Raw genomic sequence first — 18,772 nt, forward strand, 5'->3', positions numbered from 1 at the left:
ATAAACTCCCCCTTCCTGCTCTTTTTCTAAGTAGCGTCGAAGGGTCATTTACATCCATCTGAGAGGGCAGACTGTTTAATATCTCATCCAAAAGACGGCACCTTCGACAGCGTGGCACTCCCTCGGCACTACGCAGGGAGTGTCCACCCTGATTTTTGTGCTCTGGAGTGGGAGGAACAGAGTCAAACGGGCCGAATTTTCTTTTTTTAATTCATCCATGGGATGTGGGCATCACTGAGTAGGCCAGCATTTGTTGCCCATCCCCAATCGCCCTTGAACTGAGTGGCTTGCTCGGCCATTTCAGAGTCATCCACATTGCAATGGCATTAGTGAACTACAGGTTTTTTTTTTGGAAAAAAACAACAATCGACAAACGGCTTTATGGTCACCATTAGACTAAAATTTTTATTTTAAATTCCAGATTTATTTTTCATTAATTGAATTCAAATTTCACCATCTGCTATGCTGGGATTCAAACTTATGTCTCCACAGCATTAGCCTGGGCTCTGGATAGCTAGTGCAGTGATTACTTTGGTTTGCAATAAGGCTTGTGATCTGAACACTGAGCTCTTCGTGTTACTGCAGGAACTACAGCTCCCACGTAGCATTGCACTTGCCGGTGAGCAGCAAAAAACCCTGCCCTGCACAGACGTGCGGAGTGCTGCAACCGCTGCTCTTGCTGGCATTTATTTTCTATGGTGGAAGGGAGATGAAAAATACAAAGAGAAAAGTTAAAACCGCCTTGATTATCATGCTTGTCCTTCTGTCTGTGTTTCTAATCTTTCTCGCTGCACTCTTGATTAGGACTTACACTTTTAGCCCCGCTGGTAAGCACAGGACCGGCTTCTGGGGCAATGCGGAGCCAGCCTTCGCTGCAAACTTCAGCCTGACAGAGAGAACACAACTCCTCAACAACTTAAAAGGAGCACTTCGGATGCCCACTGTGGCCCGCAGCGTCACTGACTTCAACATCTCCGCCCTGGAAGAGTTTCGAGATTATCTGCCTAAAGGTACTTTTCTCATTTCATAAAGAATCTATTGAGAATAACTGAAACCCTAACAGCATTGAATGGATCGCTACTGACTTACTCCCTGTGGCAGTCACCTGAGGGTTCTCTTCCAAGTTTTCATTTTTGGGAGGAAAATTAGGAATTTCAGCACTTGTTTTCCTCAGTTATTTTCTTTTGGGGGCTGGGAGCTAAAATGCCCCCAAATTTAATGTATTTCACAGAAAAGCTTGTAATGTGGAGTTAATTAAAGGGCCAGTAAATTGGCTTCACCTACACATTGTCTGCAGATGTTTCTCAGTGTTCCCCCCACCCACCAATAGTTGACACTTAACTGCTAAGTAGAAGGTATTTTGTGAAGAACACAGGAGTGGAAAATTATATTCGGCAAGTGGGTGTCCCCTCTGGATCATTTCTAAGTGGTAGAATTCATGAATAAGTTCAGGTCAGCATTTAAAATAGAACAAAAATTGTATTCCACACACTTTTGTCATGCAGACTGTTTATAACAAATGTTTTAAATATTTGATTGTTAGGAAAATGCGTTTAAATGTATGTGTTCAGCAGGATACTTGATTCAGTTCCAGCTGCAATTATGAATGTTCAGAATTCCAAGTGTAATTGTGGAGTTAGCTAACAGGACCTAGTCTGATTATTTTGTGTGACGCAGGTAGAGAGTGATCATGCTCTCTATATTTCTTTCTTCAAAAGAAAAATATAAAAGGCATTCTTTAATATAATATAATAATTCTCCCAGTTGCAGCTTTGTTTCTGCTGTGCTGACTCATGCTGGATTTGGTTTCAAGAGTGCTACCAGCCCTATGATATCCCACCCAGTCCTCACATGCTAGCCTGAGCAAGTCTCAATTATCCAACCGTCCAAGTTATCACAGCCAACCCCAATTTCTAAGTATTTTGAATGGAAAAGCTACAGTTTCTCAATCATCCTGTATTGCCATGCCTAATGCTTTCAAAATCCTGGGTAGATGCTGTCAGAACAAACATTTTGTATGGAAGTCACTCTGCTTATGATGTTCCACTCCAGTAGAGTGTTCCATTTTCATTTGCTGTTTCCATTTATGCCATTAGTCGAGTTTAGCACTACTCCCGTGGCATTGCTTTTGGATGGTGTGGAACAGGCTCTTAGCATCTGCCCTATTACTAATGGTCATCACCTATGAGAACACAAAGCTGGGTGGCACAGTGGCGCAGTGGTTAGCACCGCAGCCTCACAGCTCCAGCGAGCCGGGTTCGATTCTGGGTACTGCCTGTGCGGAGTTTGCAAGTTCTCCCTGTGACCGCGTGGGTTTTCGCCGGGTGCTGCGGTTTCCTCCCACAACCAAAGACTTGCAGGTTGATAGGTAAATTGGCCATTATAAAATGCCCCTCGTATAGGTAGGTGGTAGGGGAATATAGGTACAGGTGGGGATGTGGTAGGAATGTGGGATTAGTGTAGAGTTAGTATAGGTAGGTGGTAGGGGAATTGAGGGAAGGTGGGGATGTGAGAGGGTAATGGGATTAATGTAGGATTAGGTCTAAATGGGTCGGCATAGACTCGGTGGGCCGGAGGGCCTGTTTTGGTGCTGTTTCTCGAAATAAAAATAAAGCTGGGGCCAGAATGATAGCTATGCCTTGCTTTGAACAGGAGGCTGAAGTCGAGGTTTACTTCAGTGGGGAGCTGTCATGGTGGCTGTGTCCGGTTTTCTGTAGATATGATGGGTCATTTAGAAAGGAATTTTTTTTTTAATACAGTAAAATGTGGCGGTGGGGTGATTGCTGTGAAAACTAATTAAAAAGAAAATAATGGAAAGGTGCAAGAACAGACATTCAGTACCTAATCAATCAGAAAGAGAAAATCATGTATTAAATCGGGGAGATTCTGATAGAATGGCGTTTAAGGATATTTCTAACCAGATCTTCAATGCACCAGCTAAAAATGACGACAACGTTCCTAATATCAGTTAGGGAGTATTTTTAGACCCAGTGTCCATTTGTTTGTTTGCTAGCAAAATGGAAATGGTAGTATAGTGGGAATGTTACTGAACTAGTAACCAGAGGCCTAGCCTAATAGTCCAGAGACATGAGTTTGAATCCCATCCTGGAAGCTGGGGGAATTTAAACTCAACTAATTAAATAAATCTGGAATTAAAAAGTGAGACTCAGTAATGGTGACCATGAAACTACTGGATTGTCAGGTGAACCCATCAGGCTCACCAATACCCTTAAGGAAAGGAAATCTGCCGCCCTAACCCGGTTTGGCCTCCACGTGACTCCAGACCCACAGCAATGTGGTTGACTTTTAACTGCCCTCCGAAATGGCCTAGCAAGCCACTCAATTGTATCAAACTGCTACAGAAAGCCAAATAAGAATCACTATGTGTATCTATACACAAGGACTGCAGAAGTTCAAAAGGCAGCTTACTACCGCCTTCTCAAGGGCAATAAATGCTGGTTTTGCCGGTGATGGCCACATTCCATGTATAAATTTAAAAAACCTCAACAGGGATTTAAGTACCTCTGTATCTCAATGAGCCACTCATCACAGTAATTCTGTAAGAACCTTGTCTCCTCCTTTAACACCCCCAACACAGAAATGGTCCTAATTCAATTTCCAACACGCTCCTTTTCCCTGATAAAAAGGCCCTGCTCCGTTCTGATTAACCTTCACTGCCACTACCACTGCATCACAGTAGACTCTGATCCATCTAAGAAAAGCAGCATTATCAGGAAGGAGCCTGGAGTGACCAATCAAGGAAAAATTTCTTTAGGATGTATGGGTGTTAACTGGAAGAGGTCCTGTACTGGAATAGAAGATGGGGGAGAGGAAAATGCTTCCGTGAAAGGAACATACATTCAAACATACGAATTAGGAGCAGAGGTAGGCCATTCGGCCCCTCAAGTCTGTTCCGCAATTCTATAAGGTCATGGCTGATCTGTTTGTGCCTCGAATTCTATACTCCCATCTACCCACCATAACCTTTGATTCCCTTGCCTAACAAGAATCTATCTAGCTCCGCCTTAAAAATATTCAATGACCCCGCCTCCACCAGCGTTTGAGGCAGAGAGTACCAAAGTCGCACAACCCTCAAAAAATTTCTCATGTCTTAAAAGGCAATCCCCAATTTTAAAACAGTGCCCCCTGGTTCTGGACTCACACAAGGGGGAAAATGGGATTAATGTAGGATTAGTATAAATGGGTCGTTGATGGTCGGCGTGGACTCGTTGGGTCGAAGGGCCTGTTTCGGTGCTGTATCTCTCTATAATTCTAATCTATGATTCTATGACAAGAGGAAACATCCTCTCCACATCCACCTTGTCAAGACTGTTCAGGATCTTAGATACTTCAATCAAGTCTCCCCTCACTCTTCTAAACTCCAGTGAAAACAAGCGCAGTCTGTCCAACCTTTCATAAGACAACCCATTCATTCCAGGTAATAATCTAGTAATCTTCCTCTGAACCACCTCCAAGCATTTACATCCTTCCTTTAATATGGAGACTAAAACTGCACACAGTGTTCGAGATGTGTTCTCACCAATGCCCTGTATAACGGATTTTCTCTTTTCAGGTACTTGTTTTAAAATTTCTTCTCTTCTGGGTATAGGACTTCAATCCCAACATTGTGCGCCATATTATATATTTGGTTCTTTATGCTGCCACCGTATAAAGTCTAGCCAGTGAGGTTCTTAGACTGTCGTGTATAAACGTTAATGTTTATTGTATTGTAACTATATACAATCCACCCCAGCCTGTCTCCTTAAAATGCCACGTTGTAACTGTTCTTGAGTCTCTCCCACATGATCTGTTACCTCATCCTGGTGGGCAGTAATCTTTACATTCTCTCAGGATTAACCCTTATACTACATGAGGTTTGTGGTGCAGTGACAGGAAAATACTATTTGAATTTGCATTCACTGACCGTGACCACTCGTGTGACATCATTGAACTTTTTCCGAGACTGTATCCAGATTCTCGGGGCCACACGCCTGGCATTCATCTCGATGGTTGTTTGCTCCCACTGCCTTTGCACTGTCTGTCTGGAGGGCTGCCTAGCCCCCTATGAATAGATCACCTCTCCTTTCAACCTCCTGCATTAAAGCATCCAATGTGGCACCTTGGAGCCCTCTCTCCAGTCTGCTGCACCATTACTCAGGTTTTTTTAGATTTAGAGATACAGCACTGAAACAGGCCCTTCGGCCCACCAAGTCTGTGCCGACCATCAACCACCCATTTGTACTAATCCTACACTAATTCCATATTATTACCACATCCCCACCTGTCCTTATATTTCCCTACCACCTACCTATACTAGGGGCAATTTATAATGGCCAATTTACCTATCAACCTGCAAGTCTTTGGCACGTGGGAGGAAACCGGAGCACCCGGAGGAAACCCACGCAGACACAGGGAGAACTTGCAAACTCCACACAGACAGTACCCAGAATTGAACCCGGGTCGTTGGAGCTGTTTCTTCCGGCTCCTAATGTTCTTCCTAGCTAGTTGAATCAGCTGTTGCTGCCAGAATGCACCTCCCCTTTAGGAGGTGCAAGCTGGCTTTAAGAAGTGCAGGCTAGCTTTAACTGGTGCTAGCTTCGCATGAACCTCGGCGGCCCCCTGCTGAGTGTACAGCTACTCACTTAACAGCACGTTTAGTGCTGAACTACAATGCACAATCATGGAAATCAGCAGGCAGTATGAAGTCTGCATGCTTTCTGCGTTACTTTCAATTGCACAGGTTAATCACACATCACGATCCCCGTGCCTGTTATTGGGCCTTATTGAATTTATAGCACTATATGTATGTTACGTATTGCACCCTGCACTTTGAGGAAACTAGCAATGTGATAAATCCATATGAACCTATCATGCTGCTGTCTTACTGTCATGCTAAATTGGATGGATTCCCTAAATCTCATAAAAATATTTTCAGGTACCTGACCAATCCATGCCCGAGTATACCCTGGATGATGTTGTACAAGCTTCTCGTGCCAGCTTGAAATTGATTGCAGTGGTAACCTTTATAGCTGTGGGCAGAGCTCCCTGTGTAGATCATCTTGGCTGCAGGTCTTCAAGTAGAGGCTGGCATAGCTCACCTATAGTCTCTTTTCTCTTCTCTTCTCATTGCAGAGCTCCTCATTGAGATCTTCATAAATTCTGTCTGGTGTGTATACTCTTTGGTGGGAGCAATATCGTGGGGCACATCCACTTCAGATGCTGTCTCACTAATCTTTCCTGCACCTTGTATTGCTTCTCATTTCCCTCCCAGGCCCAGATGAGATGTATCCCAGGCTGTTATATGAGGCAAGGGAGGAGATTGCAGGGGATATGACACAAACCCTCTGCGTGGGTTTTCGCTGGGTGCTCCGGTTTCCTCCCACATCCAAAGACTTGCAGGTGATAGGTAAATTGGCTGTTGTAAATTGCCCCTAGTGTAGGGAGGTGATAGGGAATATGGGATTTAGTATAAATGGGTGGTTGTTGGTCGGCACAGACTCAGTGGGCCGAAGGGCCTGTTTCAGTACTGTATCTCTAAAAAAAAATCCTTATTTTTATTTTCAATTCCTTTCATAATAAAAGATAGCATTCCATTAGCCTTCCGTGCAGAACTATAGGAACAATCTTAAAGGAGGAGGAGTAGTTACTTCCAAGTGGTAACTTTGGGAAGACCTTAAGGACTATGTCCATGTACTGACACCATGCTATGTCTAGAATTATTTTATTTTAAAGCCAATTTAAGAAAACAATTGTGCAAATCGTCCTCATTTCACATGGACAGCATTTTCAGACCAGTGCTTAATTGTTTGCATTTGTTTGAAAATTTCATGCTGATTCAAAACTCCTGAGATCATCCCATGAGGCACTGTGGTGGATTTCTCTGTGAATGCATTATTGGGTTACACAATCCCTGACTATCAGGTATTGCCAGTTGCTCAGCTGAGACTTATCACTCCAAAAACTGTAAAATGTCTGTACCCTGCCAATGATGACAGACCTTGCATTGTGCCACATGGTTTAAGCAAACATTTGTTGCCTTTTGCCGCCAAGACAGTATCACCAAATTAGTCTTGACTGTTTTAGTGTACAAAAGGCACAGCGATTGTTGGCAAAGGAGAGAGCTGACAGAGAAGATATGGACAGAGAGAGATAGAGAGAAGTTTTAGGCATGAATAAAGTCAATAGGTAAAACAAAAGGCAAAAAAACTAGGTCTTATGTACTTCACTTGTTTGCCCATCCCATTCCATACAGGAATTCTAATATATAAACCTGCAGCTTAAGCACAAGCCCATGTTCATACACAAGAAGTCCATGTTCATATTGTTACAATCAGGTGAGGAGGTGTCAAAAGGCTCCCGTCTTGTCCCTCTCCTCGTTTGACCACAACAGGGTTTATTTCTTTTAAACAGTGACTATGTTCACCAGTTCAGTGAGTGTTTAACTCTTTATGTGCTATGATCATAATAGAACCAATCAGACAAGTTTTCTTGAGTTTAAACAAGAAAGAGGTTAGTTTATTGTACTTAAAATCAAAATCCGATCAAAGTAAAAATAATAAACTATGCTCCAACTTTCACACACACACACACAAATAGATTAGAGTGATGAAGAATAGATTGGAGGATTAGAGTCCAGAAGAGTCCAGAACAAATAAAATATGCACAGTCTGTGGAGTCGAGTAATTCAGTTGTCTTCCGGCTGAATTTGTGGTCCTGAAGTTTCTGGTTGATATAGGTATCCACCTAGTTCAGGGTTTTCTTGGAGACAGTGATGTAGATGGCTTTCTCCCCGGAGTCTTCATCTGTAGCAATGATAGACTTGGTTGTTTTGCAGTCTGCAGACAGAGTTTGAAAATTACTGAATTACCGAGAGAGACAACCCCATTGGGGTCCTGCACTGATTAGCCCTCAAAGTGTGTCTGCTGTGTGTAACAAACTCTCAAGTTTTCACAGAGATAGACAGATGGTCACACGATTATCTTAGTATTTTTTTCACTTTAATGAGATCCAAGTCTAAGAATTCCAATCTCTCTCAGGTCTTACTGTTTCAATGATTACCACCTGGAGGTTCATCTCCATTAGTCATAGAGTTAGTTATACAGCACATAAACAGGCCCTTTGGCCCATCGTGTCCATGCCTGCCATCAAGCACTTAACTATTCTAATCCAATTTTCCAGCACTTGGCCCGTAGCCTTGTATGCTATGGTGTTTCAAGTGCTCACCCAAATACTTAAGTGTTGAGGGTTCCTCCCTCTCCCACCGCTTCAGGCAGTATGGTCCAGATTCCAATCACCCTCAGTGAAAAAATTCTTCCTCAAATCCCCTCTTAAGCTAAGGGGCAGGAGGTTTAATCTATGCCCCCTGGTTACTGACATCTCCACTAAGAGAAAAAGTTTCTTCCTCTCGACCTTATCTATGCCCCTCAATTTTGTATGCCTCAATCAGGTCCACCCTCAGCCTTCTCTGCTCTAAGGAAAACAAACCTAGCCTATCCAGTCTCTCTTCATAGCTAAAATGCTTCAGCCTAGGCAACATTCCGGCTGGATCTCCTCTGCACCCTCTCCAGTGCAATTACATCCTTCCTATAGTATGGCAACCATATGAATTAGGAGCAGAAGAATTTGGCCCCTCGAACTTGCTCCGCCATTCAATAAAATCATGGCTGATCTGTTTCTGCCTCGAATTCCACACTCCCATCTACCCCCAATAATCTTTGATTCCCTTGCCTAACAAGAATCTATCTACCTCCGCCTTCAAAATATTCAATGACCCCACCTCCACCACCTTCTGAGGCAGAGAATTCCAAAGTCACACAACCCTTAAAAAAATTTCTCCTCACCTCTGTCCTAAAAGGGCGACCCCTAATTTTAAAACTGTGCCCACTCATTCTGGACTCACCCACAAGTGGAAACATCCTTTCCACATCCAACTTGTCAAGACCATTCAGGATCTTATATACTTTAATCAAGTCTACCCTCATTCTTCTAAACTCCAGTGAAATCAAGCCCAGTCTGTCCAACCTTTCATAAGACAACCTGCTCATTCCAGGTAATAATCTAGTAATCTTCCTCTGAACCACCTCCAAGCATTTACATCCTTCCTTTAATATGGAGACTAAAACTGCACACAGTGTTCGAGATGTGTTCTCACCAATGCCGTGTATAACTGAAGCATAACATCCTTACTTTTATTTTCAATTCCTCTCGTAATAAAGGATAGCATTCCATTAGCCTTCTTTATTACTCGTTGTACCTGCATACTAACTTTTTGTGACTCATGCACTAGAACAGCTAGATCCCTCTGCACCTCAGAACTCTGCAGTCATTCTCCGTTTAAGTAGTACTCTTTTATTCTTCCTGCCAAAGTGAACAACTTCACATTTTCCCACATTATACTCCATTTGCCAAATTTTTGCCCACTCATTCAACTATATCAGCCTGCAACCCCCCTTCTGTTCTCTTCACAACTACTTTCCTACCTATCTTTTTGTCATCTGCAAATTTAGCTACCATGCCATCGCTCCCCTCATCTAAGTCATTGATATAAATTGTAAAAACGTTGATGCCCCAGCACAGACCCCTGCGGGACTCCACTTGTTACATCCTGCCAATCCGAAAAGGACCCATTTAAGCAAATGCTGCTTTCTGCCAGCCAGCCAATCTTCTATCCATGCTAATATGTTACCCCTACACCAAGAGCTCCTACTTTGCGCAATAACCTTTTATGCCGCACCCTGTCAAATGCCTTCTGGAAATCCAAATACAGTACGTCAACGGGCTCTCCTTTATCCACAGCGCATGCTATTCCTTCAAAGAACTCCAATAAATTGGTTAAGCATGATTTCCCCTTCACAAAAGGGGATAATTCTGACTACTCCCTCATAGAACAACAACAAGGCAAGAGACACCTTGAAGTATAATTGCTACAATCTGCTTACTCCTATTAGGGGCCATCTAATGTTCAGTTAACAAAGTGACTATGAGTGGAGTCACTGTACAGGATCAGTGGCTGCTGGAAATCACTGCCTATTGCTTTCTTAAAGAAGTCAGCTTAATATAGAAGCAAAGAAAATATATATTTCAAGATTTGGGCAACTTAGGGGGAAAAACAGACCTTTTGAATGTTGTAATGTGCCTACATACAAATGAGTACTCCTCACCCAGTAATGCAAAAGTCAGCTCATTTAATTATTTTTCTGGTGCTTCTGTTGTATTGCTCATGCTTCATTGGGAACACTGGGCCAGAACCAAAGATTTGGACATCAGCAGACAGTACAGGGCTCTGAGCTGCCCATTGTCACCAGCATTTTTTTTAATGAGGAAGAAGGTGGCATTTCTCAACCTCTCTCCTCCCCTTTAACTGCTTCTCACAACCCATCTCTAAGTATGCTTTAGTTATGTCACCTCACTCCCCCTCAAAGGCTGTGTCCATTTTGCTCCTCCTCTGTGAAGCATCCTGTGACATTTTTCTCCATTAAAATTTGCTATATAAAGACAAGTTGCTGTTGACGCAAGTGTTATTGTATTATATTTGCTGGAAATGCTGTGTACTCAGCTCACGCCAAGTTTCCACTGCTTAGACAGTTTCCCCAACATCTCAGACGATAAAGGAAGCCAGTCTGTAAGATTTAATGAAGGATGTGCAAAAATCAGATAAGTAGCCCTCTCCAAAGGGGAGAGGCTTACAATGGCAGCCCTCAATTAGGGCAGCAAAGAGGATTAAAATTGCAACTCAGGAAATAGGTGGGGTGAATACTTTATCCTGAAATTGCTGCTCTAAATTTTCCTTAACTTCTAAGTAACACGAGTTGACTATACCAAAGTTAGGTCGTAAAATGAGTAAGAGGAAGCTTATTTACAGTAAATTGTCCAAATGCTGCCTTAATATTGAAAGTGAGTCAAATCTTCAAACTCTAGAGACATGCTAACTGTTTGCTTATTGCTATATTTTAGACTATCTGTTTTTGAGACTATTGATTTCCTGTAACAACTGAAAGTGGCACTTTTTTTAAAAAGCCACTGCAAAATTACCTTTTCAACTTAGTCATTTCCATAAGTATTTGTTCTGAAATTAATAAAAGTGTATTGCCATTGCTTTTTAACATCTTTTACTAATGGAAGTTTAATAGTGAGTAGCAATTTCACAACAACCTTTCACCTACATGGTAACTTAATCAAGACAATGGCTTGATTTTTTGCCCAATGTTATGTGTTGCCATGGATATTCTGTCGGAACTCAGATAGCCGGGCAGTGAAGGAGCCTAGTCTTTATACACTTACAAGCTTTTATTTTCAGAGACACATCATGCACCTCCAATCTACCACCCAGTTTCCACCTACTCCTATTTATAGGAGTCCTGAATTAATGCCCACCACCTGGATACAATTAAACAGTTAATTTACAATCAATATGTTCAATGTGAGATTCACTGTTGACTGAACCTTGGAAGATGGTTTAAATTCCTCCTCCTCAGAGCATGTAACACACACGATATCCAAAGTCTCTTTGGATAAAGGCTTATAAAGTAGCAGAGTGTGGAATTTATTATGCTGTACCATTCATAGCTGTAATGGGATAGTCTAAGCTTGCATTCCGTCTCTATTTGCTTCTGAATTTGTCTGAACAGAATTGCCATGTTTGTTTCCATAACTGAATATTAATATCTAACCAAAATAACTTAAGCTCTTACATTGCAGCAGCATGAAGTAAATATTTACCAAATCAATTTGAAAATGCACAATTGATAGTGAGTAAAATGAGATCTATGATGAACGGTAAGGTTCATCAATATTTCTTGTGCCTTCCTGTCACTTGAGAATCACTAAGAGCGAAGCCTAGAAAAGCATGATGTTCAAGGTACCTCAATAGAGAGAACTGTGAAAGGGGTGCTTTGCATTGATTTCTGAAGACAAGTCCCTTTTGGCCATACTAGTCGGTCAAGTGAAGCTTTACAGCTACGGGAATAATTTCTTTTAACCATTAATGGATAACATCTGATTGAATTGCGAGATCTACTTTACAGTGAGTCTCCCAATACAGCAACTGTGGGAGATGGAAATATTTGTGCTTTCATTATTTCAACGATCTAACTAATTAACCTTCTCCAGAATCCCAACATTTCCTGGCATTGACTGTAGATGTGTGTCAATGCAACGGCCTCAAAATGACAGTTATTCACCAATCACCACATTTTACTTGGCATGAGATGAATCATATGAACAGCCGTATGGCAGGACAAATAGGAGTTTTGTGTTTCCTATTTGATTACCGCCCAAGTCTGGAAGGGATATTCCATTTCGTGCAGCCTCCTCTTCATGTTGTGAAATCAGTCTCATGGGGAGAGCTTCATCCTTTTCTTTCTGCCTGTCGCTGGGATACAACATGTGTTTCTCTCGGTTACATCACTGAGGAGGTTAACAACATGGAGACACAAACTGGAATGAGGTCTAACCATTTTCAGAATTGATGCAGAAAGGCGGGGAAGGAAATGGGCTCGGGGGAAGCAATAAGGAAGTCACAGCTTTTCCATCACCAAATGCATATGCTAGCATCCTTTGTTTAACAAGTGATTGGTAATTCTGTGCTTAAACTCTTGAGTAAAATTTATGTGGGCCTAGTTAATGGATCTTTGACTGTCAGTCTAGCCTGCCTTTCTTATGGCAAAAAGAAAGACTGCATTTATATAGCCCCTTACACAAGCACAGGACAGCCCAAAGCCCTTTATGGCCAGAGAAGTAATTTTGAACTGTAGTCACCATTACAATGTAGGAAACACAGCAGCCATTTTGCAAATAGCAAACTCCCACAAACAGCAATGTGATAATGAGCAGATAATTTTTATAATGTTGATTGAAGGTTAAATATAGGCCAGGACACCAGGGATAACTCCCCTTCCCCAATTCAAAAAAAAAAGAGTGCCAAGTGATCTTTTACATCCACCTGAAAGGGCAAACAGGGCCTCTGTTTAGCATCTCATCCAAAACACAGAACCTCCCTCAGTATAGCACTGGATTGTCAGGCATGATTCTTGTGCTGAAGTCCTGCAATGGGACTAAACCCATAGCATTGTAACTCAGAGGCAAGAATGCTACCAACTAGGCCACAGCTGACAGTGCATTCAGCAAAATATATATATATTTAAAAAATTGGTAGCATTATTTTCTCTCAAACTTTATTCTTCATCAATACAAGATAGCCACTGATGAGTCCAGAAATTTTTTTTAGGAATAACGTATTTACCCAGAGAGTGGTTAGAATGTGCAACTTGCATGAGGGAGTATTTGAGGCAAATATCAGATGAACAAGGGGAAACTGGATAAATACACAAGGGAAGGGGAAGGATATGCTGATAGGGTTAGATGAAGTAATGTGGGAGGAGGCTCGAGTATAAACACGAAACAGACCAGTTGGTCTGAATGGCCTGTTTCTGTGCAGTAAATTCTGTATAATTTTTCAAAGCTTTTGCAACATGACACGTTTTCAAAAAATATATTTCATGATGAACAGTTGTTAGGGAGATTATACAAGTTTAATATCATTTGAAATATGGATAATACCTCAAAGACAGCTTTTGTCCTATCCCCACATCACTCCGCACCTTAGAAGGCAGGTGTCCATTTTCCAAATGTTACAATAGTGTTCTTGGTCTGAATGCCATGGAGAACAGCAGCATGGGCTGACTTTTCATTTTTAAATTTTATTTTACTTCAATTCGACAGCAAGGTGCAATTTCAGACAAGTTGGAGTGGCAGTTTATATTCTGATTGAGGTCAATGATTCCCTAATATTTCTACTTACCCACTCGACTGGCTGCAGAGTCTGAGATGACAGTTAGTCATCGAATCACAGAATGATACAATACAGATGGAGGCTCTTTAGCCCATCATACCTGTGCCAGCTCTTTCCCCATAGCCATGCAACTTCTTCCTTTTCAAGTATTAATTTAGTGACCTTTTATATATTATTAAATTAAATAAATTTATTAAATTTTAATAAACTGTAAATATTCATATTTGTTCTTCTTTCCCACTCCTGTAACAGGGCAATTCGATTGAATTCCATCGAGAAAATGTTAGGCTTTTTTTGAGTGACAGCACACAAGTTAAATTGCTCAGTAGTTTCTGAAATATGCAGTACTGATCTCATGTAGTTATGTATAGACACTGTTTAGCACTGTAGATGAACAAGGCCAAGAACTTTTGTTGTTTTTAGGGAGGCTGAGTTTAAGCAGATAATCACCAAGACATTTTTAAGATACTATAAGCAGCAGTCCAATTCACTCCACAGGATATCAAGAAACAGCTGAAGGCACCGGATACTGCAAAGGCTATGGGCCCTGATAGCATTCAAGGCAATAGTACTGAAGACGTGTGCTCCAGAACTAGCTCCGCCCCTAGCCAAGTACAGCTACAATACTGGCATCTAGCCAGCAAAGTGGAAAATTGCCAAAGTAGGTCCTGTCCAGAAAAAGCAGGACAAATCCAACCCAGCCAATTACCGCCCCAGTCTACTCTCGATCATCAGCAAAGTGATGGAAGGAGTCGACGACAGTGCCATCAAGCCACACTTGCTCAGCAATAATCTGCTCACCAACACTCAGTTTGGGTTCCGCCAGGGCCACTCAACTCCTGACCTCATTACAGCCTTGGTCCAAACATGGACAAAAGATCTGAACTCCAGAGATGAGGAGAGAGTGACTTTCTTTGACATCAAGGCAGCATTTGACTGAATGTGGCAAGAAGGCGCCCCAGCAAAACTGGAGTCAGTGGCAATAATAGGAAACCTCTCCACTGGTTGGAGTCATACCTAGCACAAAAGAAAATGGTTGTGATTGTTCAAAGTCAGTAATCTCAGTCCCAGGACATCACTGCAGGAGTTCTACAGGGTAGTATCCTCGGCCCAACCATCTTCATCAATGACCTTCTGTCCATCAGAAGTAACCCATGTCCATATGCAGCAAGACCTGGACAACATCCAGGCTTGGGTTGATAAGTGTCAAGTAACATCCATGCCATACATGTGCCAGGCAATGACCATCCCCTTGGCATTCAATGGCATTATCTTCGCTGAATCCCCCACAAACAACATCCTGCGGGTTACCATTGACCGGAAACTGAACTGGACCAGCCACAAATGCTGTGGCTACAAGAGCAGGTCAGAGGCTGGAAATTCTGCAGTGTGTAACTCACCTCCTGACTTCCCAATGCCTGTCCACCATCTACAAGTCACAAGTCAGGAGTGTCCTGGAATACTCTCCACTTGCCTGGATGGGTGCAGCTCCAACACTCAAGAAACTTGACACCACCCAGGACAAAGCAGCCCACTTGATTGACACCCTATTCACAAACATTCACTCCCTCCACCAATGACACAGTGGCAGCAGTGTGCATCATCTACAAGATGCACCACAGCATCACGCCAAGGCTCTTTCGACAGCACCTTGCAAACCCACAACCTCTACCACCTAGAAGGACACGGGCAGCAGATGCATGGGAACACCACCACCTGCAAGTCCCCTCCAAACCACACACCATCCTGACTTGGAAATATATCGCCATTCCTTCACTGTTGTTTGGTCAAAATCCTGGAACACCCTCCCTAACAGCACCTTTGGTGTACCTACACCCCAAAGACTGCAGCAGTTCAAGAAGGCAGCTCACCTCCACCTTCTCAAGGGCAATTAGGGATGGGCAATAAATGCTGGCCTAACCAGCAACGCCCACATCCCATGATCAAACATAAAAAAGCTGCCTAGAAGTGACGTAAGTAAGGTTATGGTGAGCCCTCTAAACCTGTTTAGGTTCTACAAATAATGACTGAAGAACACGGTCAGTATAAAATCCAAGGAGTTAGAAAAGAAGTGGTTTGTGTCATATAAGCATTTGAGTTCTTCAACAAGCTTATAACAGAACCTTTTTCCAGTATCAGGGGAAGCAATCAATTCACAGAGATGTTTGTTATCACTGGGTCCAACCCTTTTTCAAACAAAACTCAGAAGCTGGCATTTGGGCCTGTATTCTCTAGAGTTTAGAAGAATGAGAGGTGATCTCATTGAAGCATCCAAGATTCTAACAGGGTGGATGTAGGAAAGATGTTTACCTGGCTGTTGGGTGTTTGTGGGGGTGGGGGGTGGGGGGAATTGTCTATAACCAGGGAACAGTCTCGGAATAAGAGGTAGGCTGTTTAGGTCTGAAATGAGGAGGGATTTCTTCACTCAGAGCATGATGAGTCTTTGTAATTCTCTACCCCAGAGGGCTGTGGAGGCTCAGTCATTGAGTATGTTCAAGACTGAGATCGATAGATTTCTAGATATTGAAGCTATCAAGGGATATGGGGATAGTCCGGGAAAAAGGTGTTGAGATAGAAGATTGGCCATGATCTAGTTGAATGGTGGAGCAGGCCCAAGGGGCTGAATAACCTGCTCTGCTCCTATTTCCTATGTTCCTATCTGGTAATATGATCCATTTCTTGTTTCCTCGCAGTATTTCCCACAGTATTCTCCTCAAACCTTGTGCATCATGAGATTATCGCTAACTACAGTCACTTGTTTACTGTTCGTGGGTCAAATGACAGTCTCCAGCCGTACATGCTGATTGCCCATCTGGATGTGGTTCCTGTGTTGGAAGAGGAGTGGGAGGTTCCACCATTTTCCGCAGAGGAGCAGAATGGCTATTTATATGGACGGGGAACTTTGGATGACAAATCATCTGCTATGGTATTGTTTCCATATGCTTTATGTACAGTGCATTTTGCCTCAATATGTCATCCTGTTTGGAACAGATTTCCTGATTCATCTGGGGAATGCATTACTTTCCGTGGCAAACCAGCTATGTCAGTCCAGAGAATTTTCCAACGCAGAATGTTGGAGAGCTCTACATTATGCTTTGTGCTAGAAAAATATAGCTGCATGGACTGCCTAGTTTAAAAAGTTTCCTTTTAAAATAAACACACACTGTGCTGAACTCTCACCAACACACAACAGGCTGGATTTTATTGTGGGCATTGTTGAAAACAATGAAACGTGGCTGCATTAACACTGCGATTGCAACAATAATTCAGTGACCTTTCACTGACAATGTTTTGTGCAGCAGTAAGACTGGCATGAATTTGGCTTTGCTTTCAGTCCTAGAACAACATGTATGAAAGGGAAAGGAAAAGGCTACCTTTACAGACATAAAGTGATCCTGAAAACAAGGGTTTGTATAACTGTTGGAGACGTCAGACAAACTAGTACTAAGTCTAGCCTGTTCTGCTGTCTGATACCAATTTTTTTCCACCATGCTAGTGACTGCCTGGTGTTGTATCAGTAGTTTGTTTGCCTCACAGGATGTTCTATTAACCAGCAGTTTGATTTGTATGATATGCAAAGTCCAGGGAATTCAGGAGAATGAACAGAAAAGCTAGGTAATATGGTGCTCTGTTGGATGCAGCACCACAGATTGAGGGCAAATAGGAAAGACTAAAGAAGCTGGGTTCTTTTCTCCTTAGAGCAGAGAAGGTTAAAGGGAGATTCAATAGTGGAGTTTAAGATCAAAGGATTTTAATAGAGTAAATAAGGAAAATCTTTCCAGTGGAAGAGGAGTTGGTAACCAAAAGGACACAGATTTAAGGTAATTGACTAAAGAACTAGGGGTGAAATGGGGAGTTTTTATTTTTACAGTGAGTTGATTTGATCTGGAATGTACTGCCTAAAAGGGTGGTAGAAGCAGATTCAATAGTAACTTCCAAAGGCTATTGTGTATATGTCTATTCAAAGGGGAAAGAGCAGGGGAGTGGGACTAATTGGATAAGCTCTTTCAAAGAGCCAGCATAGGCATGATGGGCTGAAGAGCTTCTTTGTGAGCCGTGTCACTCTATGAATCTATAATAACGTGGCTGTGTTGGAGCTCGCAGAGTGGTTGCTATCACTAACACAAGCTGTACGGTATTAGACTGTAGAAATTGTCAGCATTTCCCTAATGTGGGTTTTTGAGAGATACTTTTCCCTGATGCTTGTTGAATGTTGTAAGAGGGCAGTCAGGGTTCATTTAATGCCAGTCACAAGCCAGTCTGTTTTCAGGAGCATCATAAGTCAGTCAGTGTTTTATTAGCCCTCCTCACCCCTTCATCTTGGGCAGCTCGGCAAGGGGCGGGGGTTAAGGGGGTGGTGGTGGGATTGCCAAGATTGCCAGACTTTTACATTGTCAAACACCCACTTCCTCACCCCCAGATAATATTATTGAGATCAGGATATTTCAATACTGGAAAATATAGCGACTGGTCATCCTATGTTGTAATTTGGACACCAGCATATCAACAAGCTGTGTCACAGTGCCTCTTGGCCAGACTTTTACATCATTCTTCCAACTTTGACATGTACATCATTCAACACAGAGGGTGTTTGGATGACTCACTTGCTTTCAACTCGCCATGAGTATAGTTGAGTCAGCTGCCAATACACACACATCTGCAGCCTATGTTTACCTCTCATTCTGGTCTTTCCCCTCTCCTTCCCCTTATGTGAAGGTGCTGGGCCTCCCCACAACTGGGTAGCAAAAATTAGGGGAAGTGCAGAATGGGCAGATAATCATGCCTACAGTAGTGGCACCACACATTGGTACCGCACTGTCACCTTCACACTGGCTTTTTAACTGGATGAAATACTCAAGTGGGATGTTATTAGGGAAGGGGTCAAGAGATTTCAGAAAGGTAAAAGATTTCTTCACTAGAGGAGAGAAAGTTAAGGGGTGACATGGGTGTAAAGAATGAGGTCAAGGTATGCTTGGGCAAGTA

At 42.5% G+C, this 18,772-nt stretch overlaps 1 protein-coding gene across 2 annotated transcripts in view; it reads left to right on the forward strand.

The window, feature by feature from the left end:
- Positions 1–607: 607 nt before the first annotated feature.
- The window catches only part of LOC137383937 (N-fatty-acyl-amino acid synthase/hydrolase PM20D1-like), a 75,693-nt gene continuing 57,528 nt past the window's right edge, over positions 608–18,772 (forward strand). For both annotated transcript variants that reach the window (XM_068057349.1, XM_068057350.1), the window contains exons 1-2: positions 608–1,010; positions 16,483–16,715. In XM_068057349.1, coding sequence (XP_067913450.1) covers positions 710–1,010; positions 16,483–16,715 — 534 coding nt within the window. In that variant the 5' untranslated portion in view covers positions 608–709. The remainder of the gene's footprint in view (positions 1,011–16,482; positions 16,716–18,772) is intronic.

Source organism: Heterodontus francisci, chromosome 25, assembly GCF_036365525.1.
Source record: "Heterodontus francisci isolate sHetFra1 chromosome 25, sHetFra1.hap1, whole genome shotgun sequence".
Lineage (NCBI taxonomy): Eukaryota > Metazoa > Chordata > Chondrichthyes > Heterodontiformes > Heterodontidae > Heterodontus > Heterodontus francisci.